At 45.5% G+C, this 23,867-nt stretch overlaps 1 protein-coding gene across 1 annotated transcript in view; it reads right to left on the bottom strand.

Annotated features, from left to right (window-relative positions):
* The window catches only part of SIPA1L2 (signal induced proliferation associated 1 like 2), a 2,064,602-nt gene that overhangs the window by 1,373,404 nt on the left and 667,331 nt on the right, over positions 1 to 23,867 (bottom strand). Inside the window, exon 6 of the mRNA XM_044087172.1 lies at positions 7,664 to 7,718. Coding sequence (XP_043943107.1) covers positions 7,664 to 7,718 — 55 coding nt within the window. The remainder of the gene's footprint in view (positions 1 to 7,663; positions 7,719 to 23,867) is intronic.

Here is a 23,867-nt window from a genome sequence, read left to right as displayed (position 1 = left end):
TTTTATACCCATCGCACTGACGTCAGGGAGGAAGCGACGACAACCGACGCCGGACCTAGACTTTGGAATTCGGCCGACCGAGGACCCGCCTGACGGCAGGAAAACCCATCTGTTATGACTGCAGCTGTATGCACAATGATCAGGTCCAGCTCTGGGCTCCCCCATTTGTTTCTCAAAATGCTAAATATCTTTGGTTCCAGTTTCCACTCGTGTGGGTCCATGAGATTTCTGCTTAGATCGTCTGCCAGTGTATTTAGCGTGCCTGGCAGGAATTGAGCCTGTAGGTGCACTTGGTAGCTCAAGGCTGTGTTCTAAACAGCCATGACTAGTCCGCAGAGAGGGTATGAGTGGGTTCCCCCCTGAGTGTTTATGTACCACATAACAGTGGTGTTGTCCGTCTTTACCAATAATTGTCCTGGAAGAATGTAGTTCTTGAAGGCTGTCACAGCATTCTGTACAGCTAACATTTCTTTCTGACTGATATGGAGGTGCATTTGACTCCGGTTCCATTTGACCCGAATGCACTGCCATGCCAAGTGAGCCTCCCCATGCACAGTTTGATGCATCTGTTGTTAGGGTTTGAGCAGCAGAGGCGTAGAGTAAATGGCAGTCCCTTGTTGTGGTGGCAGACCTCTGCCCACCAAAGGAACTTTATCTTTAGGCAAGGGATGATAGGAATCATTGATTCTAGGTCCTGAGAATGTTGACACCATAGGTTCATAGGTTCATAGGTTAGTACTAAGCTAACTGCCCTTGTGAGCCATTTTAAGCTTAGCCAACTATTACTTGTGAGACTCAAACCCTGCACCTTGTGTTTGTAAGGCAAACACCTTAACCATTAGGCCACCCTTCCAACCCGAATAGGCTTTTTAGATACCACTGTAGTTTCCCCATATGCAGTCTTGCATATGGAATTAGAATGCAAGAGGCCATGAACCCCAGGGCTTGCAGTATTTTCCTTGCAGATAGCTGGGTCTTTGTGGCCAGTAGTTTGAGTAGGCTGTCAAATAAACTTGTTTCTCTGGCGTGAGGTAGGCCATCTGGGAAGTTGTAGTCAAGCTTGCTCCCAGGAATACAATTTGTTGGCAGGGTACTAGATGTGATTTATTTTCATTTATGGTGTACCCCAGAGAAATTAGAAGTTTCTTTACAAATGCCAGATGATTTAAAAGTATGTCCTGGCTTTCTGCCTGAATTAGACAATCGTCCAGGTATGGGTATATTTGAATATTTCTTTGCCTGCAAAATGCAATGACTGGAGCTATGCACTTTGTGAATACCCTGTGTGCAGTAAAGCCAAAGGGCAGTGCAGAGAAGTGATAGTGCATGTAGCCTGCTCTGAAGCATAGGTATCTTCAGCAAGATTCCTTGATTGGGATGTGCAGGTAGGCTTCCTTTAAATCCAGTGTTACCAACCAGTCATTTTTGCCTAGCATGGGAAGCAGCTGATGAAGAGTTAGCATTTTGAATTTTGGAATTACCAAAAAGGTGTTTAGGATAGACCGGTCCAGGATAGGACGCAAGGAATGGTCTTTTCTGGGAACCAGGAAAAGTCTTGAGTAAAAACCTTGCCCCCATTCTTCTTCTGGGACAGACTGAATAGCCTTGATGCTTAGAAGAGAGAGAACTTGCTTTTGAGCCTCTGCCCACTGATTTGGGGGTAAGTCTGGCCAACCATTTGGGGTTGGTAAGGAGTGGAATTTGAATCTGTATCCTTGGGAAACTATATTTAAAACCCATTTGTCTTGGGTAATGAGCTCCCAGTTTTTTGCATGCAGGGTGAACTTTCCCCCTAAAGGAACAGTCAGTTGAGCAGGGCTGGGCTTGGAAGGTATTGTGAGAGTTTACCATAGGGGGATGTCTTACTACTTCCAGCTTTGGAAGTGGAAGCCTCCCACTGCTTAGGCCCGTGAGTACCTTGAGACTGAGGCCTGGTTGGTCTGCTGGTTCTGGGTTTGGACTGAGAAGGCCTGGAAGAGGCAGGTAAGGACCAATTCTTAGAAGGTCACTGCCTACTAAATCTGGGAGGCTGTACTTGCAGGAAATCTTTAACAGTTTGCATAGATTTCGCTTTTTCCTCCATCTTTTTAAGTACTACTTCTGCTTGGTTGCCAAACAGGCAGGCTTGGTTTAAGGGAGCATCCAGTAATTTAGCTTTAACATGATCTGGCAAAGACTGCTCCTTGAGCCAAGCATGCCTTCCAAGTACAGAGCCAGTGCCTCTAATGAATCAAAACCACATTGCAAAGTATGTTTTCCAACTTGTTCAGCAGAATGCATTAAATCCTGTAATTCTTTATTTTCAGCACAGTTAGGAATCATAATTTTCTGTTTAAGCAATCCAGTAATATGCTGTTGATACTTTAACATATGAAACTGGCAGTTTAAGGCCCTAATGGCCAAAGCTGCAGAAGTGTAAACCTTCTTTCCCCATCTGTCCAGAGCCCTGGAATCTCTATCAGAGGGGGTAGGGTTTTTGGCAGTAGTAGCCTTAATGCCTTTGGGACCCTGTGAAATGGTCTCAGGATCCACAGCAGGATTCTTAAAGAGGAACTTGTGAGAGTCAGGCACTCTGTAATACCTGTCAGATTTTCTGGGAGCCGGTGATAAAGTGTCATGGACCAAGCTAGATTCCAAGAAGGCATCATCCACAATGTCCAGTACAGGAGGGATAACTAAAGGCCTGTGTTGAGGTAGAAGTAAGAATTCCCTAAGCCTCTTTTTGGAGTCAGAGTAATCCTGGGTTTCCCCAGTGGAAATGCTCCCTAAGAGTATGCAAAGTTTCACCAAAAGAGAAATCCTCTGGAGGGGAAGCAGAGGGAATGGAGTCCTCTGCATCAGAATCCTCATAGGTAGATAAGGGCAACTCTTGGTCATCAGAAAAAACAGAAATTTCAGAATCCTGATCAAAAGAATCAGAAGGAAAATCAGTTCTAGGTCTCTTAGAGGGAGAAGGGTGGCTTCCCCTGATTAGAGTAATAAGGTCTTCAGCCATTCTTACCATTTGTATTTTAGGCATAGGGGCCTGACCATGCGGTCTGGGCATCTGTTTTCTAGTCGTGGATCGAGATTTAGGCCTTGCAGAAGAAGATGGCGTCGGTTTAATATGCAAGTCAATAGGCCTGAATACACCCTCAGAAGCCGCTGCCTGCACAGTGGCTCCAGACCCATCCAAGGTAGAGACATCCACAGGGCCCACAGTCGAAGAAGCATCTCGCGGCATACCAGACTCTGAATGAGTCTCTGTAGAGGCCTGCAAATCTGACGTAGCAGGTATCAGGGGCTGCAAAAGCACATCACTGAGTACTGGCGAACTGGCGACTATCTTAACAGAAGCGTCAGCAGCTTTGGACCTATGTGGCCCGTCTCTGTCTTTATCTTCGCGTTTTTTCGGAATGTTGGTAGTCGGGTGGCTTACTGAAGCCATTTCTGGAAAATTGAACCGAGTACCAAAATATTTAGATGCGAAAATGAACCAACGACGAATAGTTTGAGGTTTGAATAAGGCATAAAACCGACCGCAAGGGACGTCATGGTCTGGGCCTAAGCAAGGAATGCAGAACAAATGAAAATCTTTATGAGGTATTTTCTTTCCACAAGAAATACAATTGTTAACTTTTACTGACATCGGTTTAGATCAAGAAAAAGTTTCCCCAACAGGGTACTTAGCTTTGTTGAAGACTATAGATCTGAAAATCGAAAACGAAAATTTCAGGAGTCGGCCGACCGGCACTTGCAAACTGCTTCTGCTTCGTGCACCGCATGGCAAGAAAGACTGATATAATGGCGTCGGCTGCATGCTTTATACCCCTGACTACCTGACGTCATGGAAGATGAGACAGCAACCGACGCAGGACTCAAGACTTTGATGATCAGGCAGACTGAGGGATACCTACAAGCAAATAACCCAAATGTAATGACTGCAACAGTGAAACATGAAGAACATCTGAAAGCGCATAGATCCTGCCCTGAAAAGTAGATATTTCCTGCAAGAATCCCTGATTGGGATGTGTAAATAGGCCTCTTTTAGGTCTAGGGTGGCTAACCAAGCATCCTTGGAAAGCATAGGAAGAAGCTGCTGGAGGGTGAGCATTTTGAATTTTGTTACCACCAGGAAGGTGTTTAGAATTGATAGATAGAGGATTGGGCGCCAGGTGCCCTCTTTTCTGGGTACCAGGAAAAGCCTGGAATAGAAACCTTGGCTTTCTGGTCTGCAGGATCAGGCTGAATTTCCCTCATGGAGAGCAGGCATTGGACTTGTTTTTTGGTCTCTACCCACTGGTTTGGAGGAAGATCTGGGAAACCTTTTGGGGTTGGCAGAGTGTGGAAATAAAATTTGTATCCCTGGGACACTATGCTGAGGACCCATCGGTCATTGGTAAGAGGCACAGTTTTTTGCATGGGAGGAGAGTTTTCCTCCTAGGGCTACAAGCAGGTGGGCAGAGGTAAGTGGTGGAGGTGTAAAGTCATTGTGAGTTCTTTCCATATGGGGGTGGCTTGGCACTCCCTGATTTTGAAGTGGAGGAACTCCATTGCTTAGATCTCTGCATTCCCTGGGCCTGCTGTCGGGGGTATCTGCTTCCCCTGGGTCTTGTCTGAGCTAGCCTGGAGGGGGCCAGAAAGGACCAGTGCTTGGAGGGGCAATGTCTACTGAACCTCGGAGGCTGGACCTGTAAGAAGTCTTTAACTGCATAGATTTAACTTTTTCTTCCATCTTTTTTAAGACCTCTTCTGCCTTGGTGCCAAACAAATTGTCTTTGTTCAAGGGTGCATCCAATAGTTTTGATTTGACATGGTCTGGCAAGGTCTGTTCCTTTAGCCAAGCATGCCTTCTAAGTACAGAACTGGACTGCTGCCCCACACGATGCTTCTAGGGCATCAAAGCCACATTGCCAGGTGTGTTTAGTAACTTGGCTTGCAGAATACATAAGCTCCTGTAATTCTTTGTTTTCTGCACAAGCAGGAAAGGTAGATTTTTTTGTTTGAGGAGTTCCATGGTATGTTGCTGTATTTCAACACGTGGAACTGACAATTTAGTGCTCTAATGGCAAGAGTTGCAGAGGTGTATACCTTTTTACCCCATCTGTCTAAAGCTCTGGAATCCCAGTCCGAGGGGGTGGGATTCTTAACCTTGGTTGCTTTTATTTCTTTAGGTCCTTGGGAGATGACCTCAGGGTCTGCAGTAGGATATTTGAAAAGAAAGTTGTGGGAGTCAGGGACTCTGTAATACCTGTCAGGTTCCCTGGGAGCAGGAGGAAGGGTGTCAGGAGTCAAACTGGATTCTATAAAGCCATCATCCATAACATCCAAGACAGAAGGAATGGCTAAAGGTCTGTGCTTTGGTAAATCTAAGAATTCCCCGAGTCTCTTTTTGGACTGGGAATACTCCTGACATTCCCATTGGAAATGTTCCCTTAAAGTAGGCAGGGTTTCACCAAATGAAAAATCCTCTGGAGAAGATGCTGCAGGAATGGATTCCTCTGCATCTGAATCCTCATATGCAGATAGGGGTTGCATGTCTTCATAATCAGAAACCTCAGAGTCATCGGACTCCTGGTCAGATAAAACTGCTGGGGACAAATCTCCTTCTTTTAATAGGGGTGGGCTGGCTTCCCCGAATAACCATGATAAGGTCTTTCGTTATTTCAAGCATTTGAGATTGAGGCATGGAAGCAGGTGCCTGAGCTTGGGTCATCGGTTTTTAGGCACAGTTCATACACTGGACCTTAGAAACTCGGTAGTTTTAGAAAGAACTGAAGAACCAAAAGAAGTCGTTGGTTTGTGTCTAGTATCGGTAGTGCAAAGAATTTCCTCTGAAGCCGGTGCCTGCTCAGCAGCTCTGGACCCATCTAAGATAGAGACATCTGTAGGATCCTTAGTCAAAGAAGAGTCTCGCGGCATACCGGACACCGCAAGGGTCTCGGTAGCGGCCTGCGAATCCATAGAAGCGAGCAGCAGGGGCTGCGAAAACGCCTCACTGAGAACCGGCGAACTGACGACTAGCTTAACGGAAGTGTCAGCGGCAGTTTTGGACCTGTCTTTATCCTTAAGTTTTTTTGGAAGATCGGTAGTTGGATGGCTTACCAAAGCCAATTTCAGAATACGGAGATTGGGAATGAAAATATTTAGCTACAATAGGGCCCGACGACGTATAGTTCTGGTTTTGAACAAAGCACAAAAGTGACAGCGAGGGGCGTCGTGATTTGGGCCTATACATGTGACAGGAAGAATGGAAGTCTCGGTGTGGTATTTGCTTTCCACAGGCGAGAAAATTGTTAACTTTTTCTGACATCGGTTAGAGCAAGAAAAAAGGATCCCCAACGGGGTACTTAGCTTTAGAAGACTTCAACTTCAATTTGGAAATGAAACTCAGGTAGCGGCCGACCGGCACTCATGTGAACTGCTTCTGCTTCTGGCTCCTCGGCAAGAAAGACTGATGTAATGGTGTCGGCTGCCTGATTTTATACCAGTGACGACCTGACATCAGTCCTGGAGTGACAGCAACTGACACATAAATACTAAGTCTCTGGCATTCGGGCTGACTGAGGGCTACTCCTGGCAGGAAAACCCATGTGTGATGACTGCAACAGTGAAACAAGAAGATCATCACCTAGATAGAGACAAATCCTAATAGCTTGAAGCCCGCAAAAGGCAATGGGAGGAGAGAGGCATTTGGTGAATAGCCTTGGGACAGCAGAGAGGCCAAAGGGCAAAGCAGAGAACTGAAAATGCAAGGAAGAGACACAGAAATGTAAAAACCTCCTGAAAACAGGATGGATATGGATGTAAAGGTATGCATCCTTGAGGTCCAGAGACACCAGAAAGGTCTGAGGAAGTAAGAAAGGAAACAATGTCTGAAGGGATAACATCAGAAAGGAAGGGATCTTGAGAAAAGTGTTGAGCAGGGAAAGATCCAGAATTGATCTCCATTTATCCTTCTTTTGTGGAGCCAAAAGCATTCTGGAATAAAACCCTTCCCCGCCTGGATGGGAAGCACAGCCTGAATGGTGGAGTGCCCTGATCCAAAACAGACTGAAGAATCTCTGGGAAATGTGAAACCTGTTCCCAAGGAGGTTGAGAAATACCTGAAAAGGGAGGAAGGGACTTCTGAAGCATGAAATATCCCTGATGGTTAATGGATAGAACACAAGAATCTGAGAAGATGTGTAGCCAATTTAGAAGGGACAGTGAGAGGTGGAGAGACAAGGGAACCTGGCAGATAGGAGGGGCAAACAAACATCACATAGAACCAGGCTTATCATGAAGGCAAGGTTTCTGGGGGGAAGGAGTCTGAGTACACTTAGCAGGATGAACACACCTAGAACCCTGCTTAGCCTTAGGAGGAGGCCGAGATTGTTTACAAACAAAGACAGACTTGGAAGAACAGTTCTTCTGAAACTTAGGAATAGGAGAAACAAAAATATGATTCAGCTCCTGTAAGGCCTTGCCCTTACCCTGGAGAGACTTGAAAAGTCCAGCAGCAGCAGATCCAAAAAGACTTTTGTTATCCAAAGGAGCATCCAAAAGTTTGGCCTTGATGACATCAAGCAAAGCCTATAGATGAAGCTAAGAATAATTCCTCATGACAAAGCCAAAGGCAGCAGCCCTGGAAGAGGCATCAGCTGTATCATGGCTGCATTTGATAGAATGGCGAGCAACTTACGAAGTGCAGCAGCCTTCTCCTCAGTCTCAGAAAAGTTAGAAACCTCCTTGGAAACCTAAGAAAGAAGAGCCAAAACATATCCCGGTCATGCGAGTCTGGCAGTTAATGGTCGTGAATGACAAAGTGGCAGCAGTGTAAACTTTCTTGCCTAACTGTTCCATGGTTCAACTATCCTTATAAGAAGAAAGCAGCTTGGGAGAGGGCAACAACTTGAGTGGCTTGTCAGAAAAGACACAATACAGAAGGATCAGCATAAGGGCATTTCTAAAGAAATTTGCACTGCTCAGGCACCTTGTAGAACTGATCTGGCTGTTTTGGTGCAGGAGGCTGAGAGCCAGCTGCTACGAAAGCTGCAGAAAAGGTATCCAAAAGGGCAGCCAGAACAGGAGAAACAGCAGATGTTTTGAGAGATTCCATCTGTAGGGAGCACACAGTACCTGTTTTGACTATCAGAGACCAGAGAACAATCCCACTTAACCAAAGACAACTTCCACAAAACGGCTGAAGAAGTTCTACATGTTTTAGAATGAAATCACTTAAACTTGTTTAAAATAAAACTTTGTGGCATTCTATGTGGTGTTTTTTGTTTTTTTAAAAATCTTACTTAAAGCAGTCTATCATATGGGCAATGGTATCCCCAAAGGAAAGCTCTTCCAAAGGGAAGTCTGGACTTAAGAAATTTGGGAAGAATAGGCTAGGAATTCAGACACCAGATCCTCATCTGAGAAATCCAGTTCCCTAAGCCTCTTCACTGGACTGAAACACCAGGGGAGAAGGAAAGAGACCCCTTGAGGTGGCTTCAAGGTCATCAAAGCATTAAATAAACCCAGAGTGAAATCCTGCCATTCATACTGGGGACCCTTCGCAACAGGGGGAAACATGCTTTGTCTTCCATTTCTTTTTCTGCGGGATGCCCACTGGAAACACCCTTGGTGGGTCAGAATCTAATGCGACTTTATAATAGTTGTAGGAATCTCCTGCCTCACTAAAATCTGAAGAATCCCTCTCAATCACTCAGACATTATCAACCGAGTTTCCCCCTCAGTATCAGGCAGAGCTGCTTGAAAAGCCTCCTAGGATGTGCAAGAAGTTTGATCCACACTGGCCTCCAATGGAGTTGCTGCCGAGGAATCTGAAGCAAGCATCGGATGGTCATCAGGGCTTTCATCTATGTTCCTTAGGTGTTAGCAAAAATTACATACTTCTAAAGTCTGAATGGAAACTATGTAAAATCTGCCTTTAATGCTGAGATATGTGCTGTTAACACTCAAAAAGTTCATAACAACCATGCTTAATATTGAGATATGCACTGTAACATACAAATGCTTATTCAGAAGTAGTCAAGGCCTTGAATATGGACATGAATGTTGATGTAATATATTTAGATCTAACCACGGATTTTGATAAAGTTCCACACATGATAACATTATTAATGCACTGTTGAAATGGTAATGGGAGTACCTCAAGGATCGATCCCATACTTTTTCATATGTTTACATCTACCTTCCCAGCTAATTAACAGTGCTGGATGGAGAACTATGAAGACAATATAAAGGTCACTGGGATGGTCAACTCTGTATTGGATCAATATGAAAACCAGAAATATTTACAGTCTGTTATTAGCTGGTCTTAACGTATCAAAATGTAATTTGGTTCATACGGGAAACAAACCCCCGGATTTACTAATCTTCCATGCAGGACTAGCTTAGTCCTGCACAGAAGCGACCATTTAGGAGCAAGACGGCAGCACGCCATGCATATTAATGAGGCGCACTGCCAGAGTTCCTAGGCTTACACTGGGCGTTGTAAGAGTGCAGGGGGCGTGTCTGAGAACAGAGCACTCAGAATAAACACGCCCCCACAATGTAGAACAGCAGAAAGGAGTATGCAAAGAGTGAGACCGCTCACAGGTGACTGCATATCCCCACCAACATTCCCCCTCGTGTGTGACAGCAAAAGAATGTATAAATAAATTGAAGAAACCCTTTTTCTTTTAAACTCAGATTACATCTAACCGTAGGTGCGCGGGTGTGCCCATCGCTACGGTTAAAGCAGCTTAAAAGGCTGAAGAGGATAACAAGGAAGATGTATGCAAACGAAGCAGCATAGCAATAGTATAGTGGGCAGAGCATTCACCATATGAGCAGGAATTCCCGGTTCGAGTCCCACTGCAGCACATTCCATTTTACATGGCAAAGCACATTATGACCAATATTTTTGTTGCATAACCTAAATAACATATAATTATGAACTGGAGTACATGTGAGGTGTCAGTGTCATAATGAATAAGGCACTAGAAAACAGGTTTAAGCACAAGCGGCCTTAAGCCCGTTTGTGTGGCGGTAAGCAATGCCTACACTGGCTAAGCAATTCTAAAGCTAACTCTCTGTAAGCAAATGTAAAAAAAAAATTTATGTACTCACCATAACGTTCCATCTGAGTAGTTATACTTCATTTTTCTGCAACCTGTGGGTATTCGGATCCATATCGGACCGAGCCGACAACTTTTTTCTAGCATCTGCTCCAAGCTCTGAGCTCCTCCTCCTACCCATAATGAACTACTATCTCCTACCTTCCCTCAGATCGAGTTTGCTGCAACTAAATACATAAGCAACTCAGCCCAATGAACCAAACCTGTACATAGACAGGACAAGGTCCAGGGGACGGAGGGAGGGAAGGTTGCAGGAAAATGAAGTATAACTACTCAGATGGAACGTTATGGTGAGTACATAACTTCTTTATCTGAAGTAGTTAACTTCATTTTATCTGCAACCTGTCCCCAGCTACTCCAATCTTGGGAGGCCCTTAAGGATATTCCTGAGCACCGCAGAGCCACAGGATGCTCTACCTCTAAAAATCAAGTCCAATTTGTAATGGGAAATGACTGTATGTGAATTGGCCCAGGTCACTGCTGCACAAATGTCATCCAAAGGAACCCTAGACCAAAAAGCAGCAGAAGTCACCATGGACCTGGTAGAGTGAGCTTTAGCAATACCAGGAGGAGATCATCCTTTTGCTTTGTAGACATGCGAAATGCAGAGAGTGATCCATCTGGCAAAAGAAACCTTAGAAATAGCTTTTCCCAAAAAGGATTTGGAAAAGGAAACGAACAACTGGTCAGACTTGCAGAATGACTTTGTTCTATGAAGATAGAAGCAAAGTTGTCTATGAACATCTAACAAATGAAGTTTGTATTCACCCTTGTTTTGGAAATTAGGAAAGAAAATAGGCAGATTAATGTACTGGTTTATGTTTGCTTCGGATGCCACTTTAGGTAAGAAAGAAGGATTAGTACGGAGAGAGACTCTATCCTTATGGAAGGCCAAATAAGGAGGCACGGCAGACGGAGCTTGAAACTCAGAAATCCTCCTAGCAGATGTAATGGCGACTAGGAAAGCTGTCTTCCAGGATAAAAATTTTAAATCCACCGATGCTGCAGGTTCGAATGAAGGAGCCACCAATGCCTGTAGGACAAAAGTAAGGTCCCAAGGGGGCACTGAATCCTTGACAGGAGGGCGCAACAGAAAAGTGCCTTTAAGAAAAGCCTTACACAGCCTAGAAGAGGCTAAGGCAATGTTGTCTTCATCAACATGAAAATTTGAAATGGCTGCCAATTGTACTTTCACTGTGGAGGAACTAGCTCCTTGTTGAAAAATGCCAGACAAGAAATCCACCACCGCTGGAACAGGGGCTGTAAAGGGATCTAGGTTTCTCTGTGAGGCCCAAATGGAAAAACGCTTCCATTTACTGCAATAAAGTTTCCTAGTGGAATCTTTAAGAGAAGCCACCAATATGGATTTTACCAGGGATGAAAGACCGGGAGGTCCTGGCGATCAATGGAACTGGAGTAACCAAGCTGTTAGCGTGAGGCTGCCCAGGTCGGGCAGGTGGACACCCGAAGGATAGGAGATTAGATCAGAGCATGGATCCAGAACGCAAGGAGGAGCTAAGAGATGATACCAAAGGAATGGGAACCAAACCTGATGAGGCCAGAATGGGACAATGAAGATAACTTTGCACCGCAGTCGACAAGTATTCTGAAGAAACTTCGGAATGAGCGTCAATGGTGGGTAAGCATACAGAAGCCCGGGGGGGGAGGGGGGCAAGCATGGACTAGAGCGTCTCTGGGGGCTTCCCCTGGTGATGGAATCAGAGTGAAGAACTCACTGCACTTCGCGTTGGAAGGAGATGCGAAGAGATCCCAGCAAGGCTGACCCCATGCAAGGAATATCTCCTCCGCTACTGACTGTTTCAGAGACCACTCGTAAGGCATCAGAATAGCCCGACTCAATCTGTCCACTAAAATGTTGGAGCACCCCGGGATGTGCGTTGCTATCAGAAACCGACCAGTGGAGATCGCCCACTCCCACACTCTCATGGCCTCGCGACATATGGGATACGATCTGGTTCCCCCCTGCTTGTTGATATACCAGACAACCAACATGTTGTCTGACTGAATTGCAATCAATCCGAGAGGAAAGACAGTGTGAAAGGCTTCCAACACTAAAAGCACTGCCATTATCTCTAGAACATTTATATGCAACTTGGTCTCTGACTGGGACCACATGCCTTGGACTGTCCTTCCCGAACATTGTCCCCCCCACCCGAGTTGGGAGGTGTCCGTGGTCACTGCGGCTTGGAGTGGAGATGACGCTAAGGGGCGTCATCCTATAATCTCCAGTGAATTTAACCACCAAAGAAGAGACGTCCTGCAGACGTGACTGATCCTGATTGGAAATTCCATGGGCAAGTCTAGCCAAGACCATTGAACTGCCAGAGTCCACTGAAGAACCCGCATATGAAGGCGCGCACAAGGGAGAATCAATATGGAGGCAGCCATGGAGCCCAGTGCCCGGAGAGCCTCGCTCCCCTTTGGAGACATGAAGTTCACTATTTTAGCTATGTGGCACCTGAGGTGTAAGATCTTATCTGGAGTTAAGAATACTTTCATCTGCAAGGTGTTTAGCCATGCCCCAATGAAGTCTAAAACTTGTACTGGTTGCAACTGGGAGTTTTGAACAATGACTGTGATCCCCAATAGATCTGCCAACCAAATAAAGTAGTCTCGGGCCAGACAAAGCAGATGCTTGTTGGGCGCAGCAAAGAGCCAGTCGTCCAGGTAAGGAAATACCTGAATACCCTGAAGCCTCAGGTGAGCCGCTACAACTGCCATTACCTTGGTGAACACCCTGGGGACTGTGGTGAGACCGAAGGGAAGGGCTCTGAACTGAAAGTGACTAGCTCCCAGCCGGAAGCGCAGAAACCTCCTGGAGCTTCTGTGGATCTTGATGTAGTAGTAAGCATCCTGGAGGTCTAATGAGCACATCCAGTCGCACTCTTGGAGATGAGGTAGAATGGACTGTAGGGTGACCATGCGGAATTTCTGTTTGGCTACAGACAGGTTCAAAGTTGACAGGTCTAGAATGGGCCTGAGGTCCCCCGTCTTTTTTGGCACTAAAAAGAACCTTGAATAGATGCCTGATCCGGACTGATCGGGGGGGGGACCTGTTCGATGGCTCGTTTCAGAAGCAGCTTTGAAACCTCTAGAGCTGCGGCCTCCCTGTGAGTGGGTGGAACATCCGGGAGGTGTTTTGGAACATTTGGAGGGGCCACAAATGGGATAGTGTAACCTCTGGATATAATCTAACACCCAGCGATCTGTCGTAAAGGACTCGCATGCCAATGCGTTCTAAGGACAATCTCCCCAGATAGCCTCCAGAGTAGGACAGCTGGGCAACACCTCAGGGCTGCTGATCGGGTGTATCAGAAAAAGCATCCCTAGACCCAAAATTTCTGGGACCCCCTCTACCTCTGGGTCGATGTCGATCCTGTCCCCCTCTGCCTCTGGTGGAATAGTTGTCATGAGAATCCCGGGAAAACTGAGATTTTTCTGAACCACACCTTCTTTTGCCCTCTTTGTTTCCTAGAGAAGGACCGCTGAGGGGTAGAGAAGCAGATCCCGATGGTAGACAAAGTCTTCCAGTCTTTTTCGCTGTGGACAAGTGGAATAGATTGCCCATACATGTCAAGCAGAGTGCCTCTTTGGCCCTCTTCAAAAGGAGCCTTGACGATTGGATAGGAGAAAGTAAATTCACCCCGGGGATCACGTCAGTCGCCCTGCTAGACAGGGGTCTAGGGAAGTAAATTGTGTGGGAAGAAATAGCCAGGGAATTGTTATGGCTAGGCTTGTATAGGCCCCTACGGCTGATAGCCTAGTACCAACCTATGAACGTACTGTCTTCCCAAAAAGGGAAGAACTGTCGTAGGGAGCATTAATAAATGACACCTTGAAAGGGTCCACGAACTGACAACCTGAGTCAGGCATGAGGCCTCATGGCTATGCCTGTCCCGGCCGCCCTAGCTGCTCCTTCCATGGCATGGGAAAGGAGCCGCATAGACGTGTTTGAGACTGACTTCAGAGTAGACACTTTCGCAGAGAACAACTGTTTGTCCTCCGGTGATAAGGACTCTGGGGGCGACTCAGCAAATTCAGATGCAAGGTCTCGCTGAAGCCGGATCACATGTGGTAAATAGTTCAGCGCATGGATTGAAAAGGTCGCTGAGGAATAAACGCGCTTCGCAAACCTATCCACCGACCTGGACTCTTTGTCTGGAGGGTGGATTGAGGAACTCTCCTGTGCTAGTCCCTTCTTGGTGGCTGCTGCAACCAACATAGCATCAACTGAGGCTCCTTTTGACCAAGGTTGTCTATCAGTGGGGGAGATAAAATCTTGTTGGGGCATTTGGTGATGGGCTCCTTCCATGCCTGCGTGGTGATAAGGTCCACCAAGCCTTCAGAAACACTGACTCATCCCCAGAAAGTTTTGGGGTTGACCAACCTCTTCTCTGACGGAGGATCTCCATGATTTCTCAGAAGGAGACGTCTTCAGGAGGTGACCTGGAGTAAACCTTCTCCTTCATCTAAGTCAGTGTCCAAAATGAGGGACTCGGGGGAGTCCAAGTGCCTCCTTTTGCACTTGCGCTTACGGTGACCCTCTTCAGTGGGACTCTCTGAAGAGGACTCATGAGCCGCAGGGGGTTCCCTCAGGGGGAATAACCTGGGGATCCTCTGGCATGGGGCTTGTCCTTGAGACAGGATGAAGGGAGTCGCAAAATCCAGAGGTGTCTGGGTGGAATCCGAGGGGATGGGCTGGGGTCTCAATCCCTGAGAGATAACCCTCTCCACCACTTCGAAGGCCGAAGGAGAGCGTACTTCCTTGGCACCCAGCAAGGAAGAAGCCCTCCCCGGATCTGAAGCAAGGGTAGCCTGAGGTCCGAGGAAACGGGTTGGATCCAAAAGAGGAGGAGACTAAGAATCTATTCCCTCGGGTCTGACTCCCTGTCCGCGGCTCCGAGAGTCACTCAGCTCTGAACTAGTCAGATCCGAGGAGCTCAAGGTAACAACTGGATTCGTGGTTGGGGGAACTGTCGGCGCCGAGCTATCAACTCTGAAAAATCTCAGATCCAAGAGCCCTGAAGCCGAAGTACGGATCGGGGAAGGAGAGATGGGACGGAAAAAAGACATGGAGGTCCCCCCCTCCAGAGGGAGAGTGGCCTGGCAAGACTCCCATCTGTATTTGGGTATGAATGAATCTCCGCATCATCCTGTCCATGTCTAAATCTGATAAGCTCCGAGTCAATCGCGAAGAAGCCACCGACTTGGACCTGGCTGGTCTGCGCAGTGAGGGTGAGGAAGGCCTCGGATCCGAAGGTTCCAGCGGCTCCAGTGAAAAATGAGGAGACTGGAGCCGTGAAGAAACTGGCCTCATGGACTTAGAGAGGGGGGGGGAACTAAGGAAGAGCTCCCTGTCCGGGGATCTCTTGCGAGGTCTATCCCTTTTCTTGTCCCTATCCTCCTTCCGCCTTTCTCTGTCATCTTTGTCCGCTACACTGACTGTAACTTTTTCCTTGCTTAACCCAGCACCAGAAGAAGTGGGAGTTTGAGTCCCTGTTTGGATGGGAGGCTGAGTACTAGGTACTGAGGCTGTGGCAGACTCCATCATAGATGCAGGGAGAAGGCTTTTAGCTACCAATTTGGCCTTCCGATCCCTGAGGGCTCTAGGATTGAACACAGTGCAGACTGCACATTGTGTCGACAAATGTGACACTCCCATACAAATAACACAGTGTGAGACCATCAGCCAGGGAGAACTTATGGCCACACTCTGTGCATTTTCTAAATACTGACTTTGGCCGATCAGCCATGGTCCTGCACCAACCACCACTACCTACAAAACCACCGCACACAAAACACACGCAGGGGAAGGGCAGGCCTAACAACTACTCTACAGAGTTTTACAACAAAAAACTTTTTTTTTTAAACTAACCGATGAACAAGCGATATACCAGTGGGGAGGAAGGGAAACTAACTCAGACACACTAAAGACTAAGTATTTATAAACTTACTATCCCTGAGCTAAGGGCGAAGGAGACCACGATGCTCACTACTGGCGCAGCAAATGAGATCTGAGGGAAGGTAGGAGATGGTAGTGCATTATGGGTAGGGGAGGAGCTTGGAGCAGATGCTAAAAAAAAATGTTGCCGGCTCGGACCCGATATGGATCCGAATACCCACAGGTTGCAGATAAAATGAAGTTAACTACTTCAGATCGGCAGGTTAGCAATGCTTACCGCCACCAAACCCGCTTACAACTGTTCAAAAGTGCCTTAATCACTCTGTATCCAAAGGCCCTTGTTCTGCCCATCAACAAAAGAAATAGCCATGCAGGTCTCAAACCCAGGGCCCTTTACGCCATAGCCCAGTAGTTATCCACCAAGCCACCACAGAAGTACAGAAGAATGAGGTAGTAGCAAACAAGTTCTCACCACAGTATAACCAAACTGAACCTGTGAAAGGCATCAGTATACAGTCATATGTGCCATAATCCACTAAAGAACATAAATATGTGAACTGGAGTACAGCAGTAAGCCCAGAAGTCAGGTGTAATTGTAATACAGTGTTGGAGTCCCCAGTAAAACACAAGGACCCCACAGAGTGTACGTACACATAAATCAGGGATACCAGGCATAGATGTAATGAATAATAACACAATGCCAAAAAGACATTACAATGAAAGTCTAATGTACGCAATGCTAAGCATTGCACAGGCCAGCTTAAGAGATGTGAGCAATGTGAAGATCAGCCAAATCATTGTGCCCAGTGGTATACTCCTTTAAACAATGACAACCTTTGGTAAGCAGGTTTGCCCATTGCTTAGCCTCTTTCAAAACCGGCCAATCACGGAAAAGTTCAGGAAATCGGCCCTACTTAAACCCAAGAGGTGGGAATACATCTCATAACTGGTTGTAGCTTCCCCTTGCAGGCATTATGGCAGTAAGGGGAGAAGGAGTTTGCTTCCGGGCACAGCGCTGGAGCATCCAGGAGTCCAAGGTCATGGCAGGACTCCTAGTTAAAGACCATGTGCCGCACCTGCTTCAGGGCTAGTACCAGGGCTCCCAATATAAGGTGGAGGCCTGGGACTGTCTCGCCTGCAACCTCACCAGTGCCACTAGCATACCCCAAACTGGTGAGTTGGTCAGGCACCACTATGCCGACCAAAAGTGGCGGAGGGGGAACCTCTTGGAGGAGTGGCTCCATGAGGCTAGAGCATCAGGGGATTTTCCAGACGTGTGTTAAGTATCACCCCAGTATGTGTGTAATAATTGCCAGCTCAGGTATATCATGGATAGGTATCGCTAAATATTCCTCTTATGTCCCCCACAGCTGCAACTGAGCGGGCTGCAAACCAGGAGGCCCACATCAGCCGCCTGGCAAGGTTGCGACGAGAGGCATGTCAGTAATACTCATGCATTTACGTCATAGGAAATAAAAATATAAGCAGTAGTAAATTAAATGCTAGTATAAAACCTGTATTGTTCAAGGTAAGTACTGCATACACTAGAGAATATGTCAGGAAGAGTCTCATATTGTTTGTATGTCAATAAAAGTGCAATATCCTGACAAAAACGGGTCTAACTGCTGGACTGGATGTGTATATTCTGGTATCATATGGTAATGTAGATTTGCAATCATGTAATAGTACTGTTGTATTAAGCACTCTTACCCACACCATGCACCATACATTGAATGTGTAGGAATGCCTGTATATGACAGGTGCAATCCCCAGAGGCCATTTAGTATAACTGAGAGAGACACAGACAGTAAACAGGGAAAATGCAGACAACAAAAACCAAACAGCACATGCAACTGAGATGTGAATTTTTTTTTTATTTTGCACAAACAGCCACAGTTCGAATCCTGCCAGTGGTAGTAGTCTGCATACAGAATCATACCCCACAACTGAACAGATATGTCCAGAATGTCTATTAAAGTGGTCCATATCTATTGCCTATCAACCTGTCTACCTGGGAAATCAGTGGGATGATCCCAGATGTATAGGCAGCAAACAGAAATACAACTGATTGACATGCATCGATGACAACAAACCTGGCACACTAGCAACTCACCAATACCTTAAGTGACTAAGAAGCCACGTATGTCCCATTTACACCCCAACCTGTTAAGCTGTGGTCAGAGTGTGTACAGGAACAGAGTGACATGTATGTGCACAACGATAATGTGGAATCTGGTACTGTATGTGGGAACATTCAGGTAGTGCTAATAAACATTCCTCCCCTCAGGTCTGTCAGATACAAACACTGTGTACATAAATAAAAGAATGATATGCAGTTGCTCTCAATAATAAGGTATTACACATCACTGTCCTACAACATATAGCTGTCTAGGAAATCTGTATAAGAGTGTTATTATACAAGGTAAGACTACATAAGCACAGGGGATTAATAAGACAGAAAGACTGGAGATATGCACCAATATCAATACAGCAGACACAACTGTGATGGACAGTGTTTAAGATGTAGCAGACACAGCCATGATATGAATCCTGGGAGTGGAATTAGACTGCATACAAATTCATACCCCACAACTATACATGAGGCCAGAATGTCCAGTATTGTGCCCATATCTGCTGCCTGTCCCCCTGTCTCCCTGGTAAGTCTGTGGGATGATCCCAGATGTGTAGCCAGCAAACAGGGAATACAAGTGATTGTCAACCATCATGAGAACACACCTGTCACTGTAGCAACCCCCAAAACTGTTAGGAGAGTAATATTTCAAGTATGTCCTATCTACACTCCCATGTTGTCAAGCTGCGACCAGAGTGTGTACAGTAAGAGAGTGAGATGTATGCACATAATACTAATGTGTAATCCGGAACTTTATGTGGCAACAGTCAGGTAGTGCTAACAAACATTGCTCCAACAGGTACGCTGGATACGAACACTGTGCTGAGGAATACAGAACAATATAACCTGCACTGGTACTGTTCACACTGGCATTGTAGGGGATGCCATGCCAGCTCGAGGGCTGTGTGTCGCAATTAGAGAGTCAGCGTAGCTCTGCGGCTCAGCCCCCAGCACAGCCACCTTCGGGCTGTGAAGGTGCAGTGGTGACTGCCCATGGGTGGGGACCTGAGTCCCACTGTTACCACTATCACCAGGCTTCCGATATCCCAACACCCCTCCTAATCAAGGTGTTTACCCCCCCACGTGTCGTATACCGCCCCTGTATGTGTCTTGTGTGTCTTGTCTGTTAACCTACCCAACCTACCTCCCCAAATATACCTATCACCCCTCCCCAACATCCCACTTTCACCTGAAAAAAAAAAGGGCAATCTGTTCCCACAAAAAAATCTCGCCCCATACATAGCTGTTCATTTCAGACGTGTCCACTGGACACATGTAATCCAGTCTAATTGGCATCACAACTTATTATTGTTGTCCTCACCCCTTTCCCAGGAGTTTGAGTGAGTGTCCAAATCTACCTTCAAATTCAGTTTATATGCACAGCTGTTGCTGTAGAAGAAATGGGCAGCTATGGATCTTCCTTACACCCTTCCTGCACATCCCTAGCTATTTTCCCTACTGTCTTTCCCTCTTTGTGCTCCTTTTTCGCCACTTTCCTATCAACCCTTTTTTCTTTTCTTTTAAAGAAATTAGCGTGGGGGTAAGCACTTTTAAGCAGCAGTAAGCGGGTCTAAGCCTGTTTGCGCAGGGGTAAGCAATGCCTACACTGGTTAAGCAATTTAGAAGCGAGCAGTATCAGAAATTGTAACCGGAAGTTAGCAGTGTTTACCTCTGCGCAAACATGTGCAAACCCGCTTAGAACTGCTTTAAAGTGCCTTAATCACTCTGTATCCAACGGCCCTTTTTCAGCTCAGCAACAAAATAAACAGCCTCTGCAAGGCTCAAACCCAGGACCCTGCAATCTGTAGACAAAGTGATTTGCCACTAAGCCATGCCAGATATACATAACCCTGATGATTTCAAAAACATATCATCCAGCCTAGTCATTAAACAGTACAGAGAATGTAGTTCAACATTTAGATGTGTGTGTAAATATATTAATATCTGAACAGATACAACATATCTATCCATGTATATATATATATATATATATATATATATATATATATATATATATATATATATACATATACATACACACATACAAATATATATATATATATATATATATATATATATATATATATATATGTGTGTGTGAACATATATTCATGTTAATGCCTACATCAACACATATATATGTCTACATATACACAGCAAGTTACATATATGTAACCAGATATACATCTATGTAGGTATATACGGACACAGTTTTATATATATATATATATATATATATATATATATATATATATCTATATATATATATATATATATATATATATATATATATATATATATATATATATATATATATATATGTATGCAAGCAGATATATGTATCCATATAGGTATATACGGACATACATGTGTAGATATCAATGGCAGAGTAATTAAATCATGGATGTCTACATGCACCGTTAATGGTGTTGAGAGGCCCCAAACAATATACGTCTTGTAAGAATGGGTATACCCACTCCCCCACAGCCAAACACTTCCACCCTGCAATACACTACCAAGTGTTGCAGATCCCATTACCAGGTCCTGAAACGACATCAGCACATGATGTTAACAGTACTAGATCCCACCTGTATGATGTCAGGCTGGTGTTGGTATCCTATCATGCAGTACAGTCTGGCTCCCATAGGAAATGTAAAATGTGCAAACTATCAACATCTCCAGGATACATATACACAGACACAAATATGCAGATACAAATATACACACACATAATATATATATATATATATATATATATATATATATATATATATATATATATATATATATACGTACGCACACACACACACGTTGACTACACATACACAAGCAGAGATATGTACAATAAGATACTTGTGTAGTAGGCGCACACAATATGGAATAGCCACTATGCCTACAGTCAACACCCTAACTGATGAGCCACCCATACAAATGACATTCATTGCCTGCAATACATACCCACAGAGGTTATAGGATAAAACACCACACACAGGTTTGCAGAAATGGAATACCTTTATTTGTGTACTATTACAGATTTATAAAAACAGAGTAATGCAACTGTGAAACAGTTATACTAATACAGCAGTCTGGAAAGGTCCACAACTGTTGCTGTCCAGGCCAAACCCTTCAAATCGTACAATAGTAAAGACAGACTGGGCTAAAGGATATCACACAATAAACAGTAAGTGATGCAGGTGTATAAACAGATGGACAGGGTGCCATGCCCTCTGTAGCCCACTCCATAGTTACTATCAGTGGCCAATATGCAGTGTACTACCCACATTTTGTGTGTGTGTGTGTGTGTTTATGAGACATGGTTTGAGAGTGTGCTCTGGGTAATACTGGGGTTGCAAACTGTGATTGCCTGGTCTTGATGTCACATGTACGGGTATGGATTTGCACCCCAGCCTCTCCGCTATTTCATATCTGTTATCCCTGTACGGTGGACATTGTGATATATACTAGGGTCATCACATAAGAAATTTGCAAAACCCGCTCCACATTTGGCCCAGGTGTCACACACACTCATACCCACCTCCACACAGGATACAAGTTACAAACACACACACACAGTAATATCTGGGATTAGAACCCCTACCTAACTAGCTTATTACACTTACAGCACTACGCAGTTATAGTACGTGCCACAGAGATTACTGGAGTACTCCTTCACCAAAGGTGCACATCACATTGGATGACATCAGCAGGATTGCCAAAGTAGGACATTTGAATTGTAGTGAGTGTGGCTACGTTAAAATGCATTGCTCCCTACACAGACAGTGACACACACACAAAACATCCACAACTGACGTGTGTGTACAGAAATCCTAACAGAGGTTTATATCACACTACAGCATGGAGCTGTTATAGGATGCACCACGGGGATTACTGGAGAACTCCTTCCCCAAAGGTGTATTTCACATTAGATGACATCAGCAGGATTGCCAAAGTAGGACATTCGAATTGTATGGAGTGTGACTACCAAAAAAAGCATGAATCTCTACACAGAGTGAGACAGACACACACAAATCCCACACACAGTCACACACACACACTTGCCAAGTCTGGGATTAGAACTCCTACCTAACTAGTTTATCACACTACAGCAGTACACAGTTATGGGATGCGCCCCAGAGATTACTGGGCTACAACTGTCCCAAAGGTGTATATCACAGTGGATGACCTAAGCATGCTTGTCACTGTAAGGCTATGGGAGGGCAGTGTGTGTGTGTGTATGGGCCATAACACATTCATCTAGGGGTTGACACGCCATATCCGGGTACAGACTAGGCTACATTTCACAGATACGTGTATACAGCTGCTAGATGACTACTACCTTATACAGTCATGTTGCACAGCTAGCACATGCACCACATAGTCTGTAATGCTGACAGATACCGGTGGCTAATATCTGCAGTGAGTGACATCTGACCCTCATGTGGTTGTGGCCATTTGGCTGTGTGCTGGGTGGGACAGGCCTGCATGTCTCCTTGCCACAGTCACCCTCTTCCACACATCTATGTATGTCTACCTTTGGCTTATTATAGTGTGTTCTCCTTACATATATGCCTGTATTCCTATCCACTGTGCGTGCAAAGCAGGAGTGGTGCATACTGAGGAGTGTCTGCACTAACATCTGCGGCTGCCAAATATGTCTGGTCCACTGGTGTTTGCAGACATGGCCTTCATGTGCTTAAGTGTGTGAGCATGCCCAGTATGACCTTTCAGTATGTTGTTGACTGACATTGCCTTCATTTCTCTAAGTGTGTGAGCATGCCAGTATGCCCGTTTGTATTGAATGTGTGTAACGAGTCCAGGTTGTTAATACTGCAGTGCTGACCTTTGTGTTGTACACCTGCAGATAGCATGCTGTCTCCGCAGGGTATCCGTCGATTATTTTGCATTGACTGTTACTACATTTCTGCTTAGGATGGGGGGGCACACCTGACTATTTCTACATTACTACACAGGATTGGGGGGGCACACCTGACTTACTGCATTTCTACGTAGGATGGAGGGGGCACACCTGACTATTTCTACACAGGTTTGGGGGAGGAGGCACACCTGACTGTTAAATTACTACATAGGATGGGAGGCACACCTGACTACTACTACATTTCTATACAGGATTGGGGGGCACACCTGCCTGTTACTACATTTCTATGTAGGATGGGGGGGGCACACCTATTTCTACATTTCTCCGTAGGATTGGGGGCACACCTGACTGTTACTACATTTCTCCGTAGGATTTGGGGGGCACACCTGACACTCGTACACATTTGCTAGGACTGTACTGGTATGTCGGGTACTCCATTTCATTCTGTAGTATTACCTATCACACTAACTATAGGCATACCAGTGTACTACAGATCTTAGCTTTTATTTACCTACATATTGGTTTCTGACTTCCTACCCTTCAGAACTGACATTCCACTGCCTGACTTGCTGTAGTCTGTGTAGGGTTGGGGGGAGGATACCCACAGACCTCATTCAGAGGCCATAGCACAGCCTTTGTTTGTCTACACCTGTCCTGCTGGCTGTGACTGTTGTTGGGTATGTGAACCCTCCCTGACTGGCATGTGTGAGTCACTTACCTTGCGGGTGTCCCAGTATTGAGGGTGGTGCTGCAGGGCTGCCTATGTTGGATGCACATAGTACATTCCCTACACATGGTTAAGCACAGGTACTGTAATGCTTGGCATCCCTTTTACTGTGAGAG

The sequence above is a fragment of the Protopterus annectens genome, chromosome 1.part1 (genome assembly GCF_019279795.1).
Source record: "Protopterus annectens isolate FY-2018-M chromosome 1.part1, PAN1.0, whole genome shotgun sequence".
In the NCBI taxonomy this organism is placed as follows: domain Eukaryota; kingdom Metazoa; phylum Chordata; order Ceratodontiformes; family Protopteridae; genus Protopterus; species Protopterus annectens.
This window is presented reverse-complemented; position numbering and strand designations above follow the sequence as displayed.